Source organism: Glycine soja, chromosome 9 (assembly GCF_004193775.1).
Source record: "Glycine soja cultivar W05 chromosome 9, ASM419377v2, whole genome shotgun sequence".
Lineage (NCBI taxonomy): Eukaryota > Viridiplantae > Streptophyta > Magnoliopsida > Fabales > Fabaceae > Glycine > Glycine soja.
The window spans coordinates 30,954,402-30,960,409 of record NC_041010.1 but is presented as its reverse complement, the minus strand read 5'-3'; the positions used below and the strand labels follow the sequence as shown (position 1 = coordinate 30,960,409).

At 34.2% G+C, this 6,008-nt stretch overlaps 1 protein-coding gene across 1 annotated transcript; it reads left to right on the top strand.

Moving 5' to 3' along the window:
- The first annotated feature begins 1,747 nt into the window (after positions 1 to 1,747).
- On the top strand, positions 1,748 to 2,823 carry LOC114367213 (heavy metal-associated isoprenylated plant protein 39-like). The gene is made up of 3 exons (XM_028324354.1): positions 1,748 to 1,867; positions 2,099 to 2,174; positions 2,298 to 2,823. The coding sequence occupies exons 1-3, from the start codon at positions 1,862 to 1,864 to the stop codon at positions 2,582 to 2,584; spliced, it is 369 nt and encodes a 122-aa protein (XP_028180155.1). The 5' UTR covers positions 1,748 to 1,861; the 3' UTR covers positions 2,585 to 2,823.
- The last annotated feature ends 3,185 nt before the right edge of the window (positions 2,824 to 6,008 follow it).

Here is a 6,008-nt window from a genome sequence, read left to right as displayed (position 1 = left end):
CTTGAAAGATAAAAATACAAAATTTAGTACCCAAAAGTGTAAAAAGTACAACAAATATATTCGTATGTTAACTTGTGTCCGTCACCACTAATAAAATAGTCAAGATTCAAAGAAGTGAAATATGAGATATATTTATCTTTTGGGATAATTTGGAAAAATTTGTAATGATTGGTACGCTGTTGCAATGTTTTATCTTGGTGAACCGGTACAATATATGTTTTGGATAATTTCTATTGTGACAGACAAATTATGATTGATAATCAATATTATAGTTATTATTATGTTTGTTTTAAATTATGTTTGGCAATATATTTTTTTAAGTGATTATTGTAATGTTATTCTTGTAACAATTAAAAATGGTAAAAATTTATCCTAAAATTATATTTTACCATTAAATGAAATGAAATTTCAAATCTAACAAATTAGTCCAATAGAAACATACTAATATTTAAGTCCAATATAAAAATTACTCACATTTTTGTTCAATAACAATAACTTATTAACATTTTTTGTCCAATGGAACGTACTGATATATAAGTAAAAAACAATTATTAACATTTTCCTCCAATAAAAAAATATTGGTATTTTCGTCTAACAAAAAATGACTGACATTTACGTCTAAAAATGGTATCTTAGTGACATTTTTGTTCAATCTAGTTAGCATGCTGTTGGCAATCATTTCAATGACAAATTCGTCATTTTGTGTCACATAGGCTATTTTATTAATGGTGACGGACGAAAATTAACACTTGAATATACTTGTTACACTTTTTATTTTTTCGGATACTAAATTTTATATTTTCATCTTTCAAGGACGCATGCGAATTACACATTTAAGAACAAAAGTGACTATTTACCCTTATTTAATTTCGAACAAAACCCATCCAAAAACATCGTTGTTATGTTTACAAATTTGAAAGAATTTGAAAAAAATATTGATTCTTGTGATCTTCAAAACTATTAGCTAATGCGAACAAAGAAGTTTTTTACATCAATATTTATAGTAACCAATTTAAAAATAAAACATTTTTTACATTGGTTAAGCAAGCAATTTAAAATTAAATATTTAGTGATTCAAATTAAGGGATTTAGCGGAGAAGGTATAATTATTTCATTTTAAATAATTTTGGAAATAAATTAAACTTTTTAATAATTGAATTGTCAAATTCAACCTTAAAATATAATTAAGAGATTAAATGTATAATTAAACCAAAAATAAACTATTACTAATTTTATCTTCTTTAAATTCTTACTCTTAACCGTTACTAATTTCTTTAGAAGTTTATAATATTTTTTTCTTCAAAAATATTATAGGTTGTTTTTTTTTCGCTAAAAAATTGAATCTGTCATTGGTGGTAAGCCATGTTGACGTCATTGTCACAGTAAAACAATGACCAAAATTTTCCAACTTGATCGCTATTTACTTTTTTTATTTATATTTCCGGGATGTAACCGGGAAGCAAGATGTAAGGCTGTACTATCATTTTCCCTACAGCCTTCAATGATTGCACTTTTTTATAAAATTGCGTCGATTCACTTTCTGTGGAGGATGCAAAGTTTAATGATGACACGGTTTCCAAATTCTACCGCGTAAATTGTGTAAACAAACAAATTGTACTATCAAAGTTTTGAAGACCATATAGTACTTTATGCATAGGTGGACTTGGGTTGACTTGACTTGACTGGACTGCACTTTGTCTCACGCCACATGCTACTATAAATGTTGCTCAATCTCAGATATACTCTCATCACAATTTCATTTCCAAAATAAAAGTCATAGTTACCTCTTCGCCTTCCTTTGCAATTGTCATTTGTCGCCAAACAATTATTGCTTAGCTCTCACAAGCAAGCTTTAACAACAATGAAGGTCAGAACTAGATGCAACCTATTAATTTCTTTATAATTTCCTCACCTTCATCGATATCCTCTAATTAATCAATGTTTCTAATTGATAGTTTAATTTCCTCAGAGCTTTACACTATTTTGATTCCACTAGAAGTAATTAATTGTGGGGGTCTTAACTTAATTACCTCATGTTTTAGATGTAGAAGTAATTAACTGTGGGGTCTTAACAGCTCTTTCATTTGTTGTGTAACAGAAAGTAGTGTTAAAGTTGGACTTACATGGTGATAGAATCAAGCAAAAAGCTATGAAGACAGCATCTGGCCTTTCAGGTGAACCAAAATTTTCACCCTATTACATCTTTGTTTTTGTTTCAAGAAGTAAAATATATATCATGCAGCATCAAGGAATCAATGGTTTTTATTAACAAAATTGTGTATGTAATTATGTTGCAGGGGTTGAATCAGTTTCTGTTGACATGAAAGACATGAAAATGATCGTGTTGGGGGATATTGATCCAGTGAGTGCAGTGTCCAAACTACGAAAGTGTTGTCACACTGAACTAGTTTCAGTTGGACAAGCAGAAGAGAATAAGAAGGAGAATGTGGAGCCAGCAAAAGTACCTGTTCCTCTAAAGCTCCATGAACCTTATCCCCTTTATTATCATATGACATCACAGTATACTCAAAGTTACTATGTCTCAAGTTACGAAGAGAATCCCAGAGGCTGTGTCATCTGCTAAATTTCATAATATTAGAAAGTTTGATTTTATGACAAAGTAGTCATTTTTTGTTACTTTTATTTGTATTATGCATGATCTAGTAGATTGAAGATTATGGTGTGTCCAAGAGACTAAATATGCTGTACATAGTGGGTGTATGACACGACTTTGTCATTCTGTACAATGTAGACAAAAATTTGATCCGTTAGTCATAAGCATTACTACCAAGATTTTGAGTGGAAAATGTTTTCTTCTTAACACACTTCTTTCTATCATAGTGGGTTTTTAAAATCATTTATATTTTTTTGTTTTTTAAAAGCCAGAAAATTTGTTTTTAAAAGAAACAGAATTGGTTACACCACAAGCTTGTGGTGATCCAAACCTGAAAGCCACGGTACAAAAAGTGACAAAAACCAAAACTTAAGCATTACAAAGCAATTACTATCCCATCCCCCAAAAGAACATATTGTTTCCTAGCCACCCACAACATGCCAAAGACCTCCAATATAATAATCAATCCTCCCAATATACTGATAATAAACCTCATTGCACATGTAATATGCCCATAGGCCACCTGCATCAATGTATAATTTTTAGCTCCAACCAAAACAATTTGTAGCATCAAAGCACTTCCAACATCAAATCTTATTCCTCTTCAATAACTTGCCTAGAAACAATGCGACATGTTTCTGTCTCCTCAATGCTATCAGATTGCACCAAATCTGCATAATTCCATTTCACCCATTCTTTTTATCATCTCACAACAATATAACCAAAGAAGTACTAATAACACACTCCTTCATACATATTTTCTGAGTCTCTCATTGATTAAAATATATTAAAAATCATAAAATTAAGAAAGATAACAATTAAATAAAATGTGAGACTCAATAAATTTTATTATTTTTGATAAATTTTAATCAATAAAAAAAATGTGTTCAAAAGTATGTGTTGGCAAATATTAACCTACCATTTTTCATATAATGATCTGTTATCATCATCACTCTGGGCTAGTACACTCCAAATCAGAAATCTCAAAATAAATCTCCCCCACAGCACAACACAAAACAATGAACACATGTACCCTCCAAAAATAATTCTCCATGCATATAAGCCGCTTCTCCATCCCCAATTCCATGACCATTCCTTAACCTCCCAACACCCAAGATCACCAATATAAGCCTCCTTATTTTCAGCTATACTATACATTCACCTTGCGGAACCAATTCAACCTCCCCCCCTCCTTCTGATTATCCTCCACGTACACTCCAAATAATTTGCCATCAAATTAAACCTTCACCTTTTTTTTTCCTGAAGTCACCATTTTTTATACATATATCCCTCCAACATTCGTCATCGACCTCCATTTCCCCAATATTCGCCAAACATACCTTATATTATAATTTAAAATTCATAACACCTATACCTCCTTTATCTTCTTCCAGACATACCTTATATTATAATTTGAAATTTCTTCCACTTTAATAATAATATTATTAGAAGAAATTGTTTTTCTTACCTCATATTTTGTTGTTCCCACTTGGGCTTTTACCTCTTAACAAAAATCGACGACATGTTTTCATTGATCAAAATACACAATAAAATTATGTTTTCATTATTTATTTTATTCATTATAAACATGTTTTCATTAAGTATAAATATACAACAAAATCACATTTTTGTTAAATATAAAAGTAAGAAGAAAAAGTATTTTTGAGAGGTGTGGCGAAATAAAAGGAGAGCAAGAGAGTCTTTTAACTTTTTCTTTTAGTAATAGGTGCAAAGAGCAAAAATTTATGTGAGAATAACAATCGTCTATCTTAAGTATAGTACTCTGTTACGAATGTTGAAGATGGGGTGCAAGTAGCAAGTGGGGTGGTAAATGAGGAACAGGGACTGTGAGTAGTAAAAGAGCAGCAGCATGGGGGAAGGCCCAAGAGGAAGATGAAGACCCCAGTGCACATGGAAGACTACGTGCAATAGGGGATAAGCATCATGCATGGGAGCTGGTAGCATCTAACTGCTTCTGTTAGGAGGTGCAGAAGATTCGAGAAGTAGTTAGGCATGTGTCGTAACTGATTCTGTTAGGTTTTACAATTTCCTTTGAGAACATATAAAAGTTGGTGTAAAATGAATGGAGAATAATAAAAAATAACATTTTCTCTCATCTTCTCTCTTTCGTTCTCTTGGAGGCTCTGGGTCCTCGAATTCCCAGTCACAACATTGGTGCTTTCATTGAGCATCAATGGCGGAGGCTACGCATTCTAGGGTTTCAGCAGATCGTTTAGAAGATGCAATTGCTAAACTCTCGGCGCCGCAATTGGCAATGAACACAAAGATAGATGATCTTCTCCAGAGGATGTCCCAACTCGAGGCAAATCAGCAACCACCGTGAACGCCACTGTCCTCTTCTGCAGGACAAACACCGACGATGACGGCCTTAGCTTCGTCACACCGGTTAAAGCTCGAAGTTCCAAGGTTCGATGGCTCAGATCCGACGGGCTAGACCTTCAAAATAACTCAGTTTTTTCAGTATCATGCTACACCTGATCATGAGAGGTTGACGATAGCATCGCTTTACATGGAAGGGCCTGCGTTGGCGTGGTTCCAATGGATGCATCGTAATGCTCAGTTATCATCATGGCCAGCTTTCTTGCACTCGTTGCATACACGTTTTGCTTCATCCACTTACGAGGATCCTACAGGGTTACTATGCAAGTTGCAGCAACGAACGTCGGTGAACGCTTATCTGACAGAGTTTGAGTCATTAGCAAATAGGATAATTGGAATACCGGCACAATTTGTGTTAAGCTGCTTTATTTCCGGGTTAACGCCGGCAATACGGAGAGAGGTGCAGGTCTTGCAACCAATCTTATTGAATCAAGCAGTTGTGTATGTGAGGTTACAAGAAGAAAAGCTATTAGATGCTCGTAGATCATCAACACAACGATTTCAAACAGCCACGATACCAACACGATCGCCATCAACAAACCCTACTCCACCATTACTACCTGCACAACAGAGAACACCAAATTCGTCAATTCCGTTCAAGCGTCTATCTCTAGAAGAACTAGCTCGCCGTCGAGAAAAGGGACTATGTTTCCATTGTGATGAGAAGTTCTCATGTGGTCACATATGTTCTCCATCTCTATTCTTATTGATAGCAAGTGATGATGAGTTCGTGCCAGATGAAGATGTGGTACCGGAATTGCATCCGGAACCACCAAAAGTCTTGATAGAAGCTCTGCCGGTGCAACTAAGCTTGCACGCACTTTCAGGACATTCAGCTCCTGAAACACTACGCATGACGGGAACCATCCAAGATTTACAAGTTAGCATTCTAATTGATGGAGGAAGTACACACAACTTCCTCCACCATAAGGTCGTAACAGCCCTAAAGCTAGACACGCAAGACATAGCACCTCTAAGAGTTATGGTGAGCAAT

Bases quoted from the DNA above. Each gene is read 5' to 3' on its own strand.
- LOC114367213 (XM_028324354.1), top strand. The intron at 2,175-2,297 runs GTGAACCAAAAT...ATTATGTTGCAG, and splicing joins GACAGCATCTGGCCTTTCAG to GGGTTGAATCAGTTTCTGTT.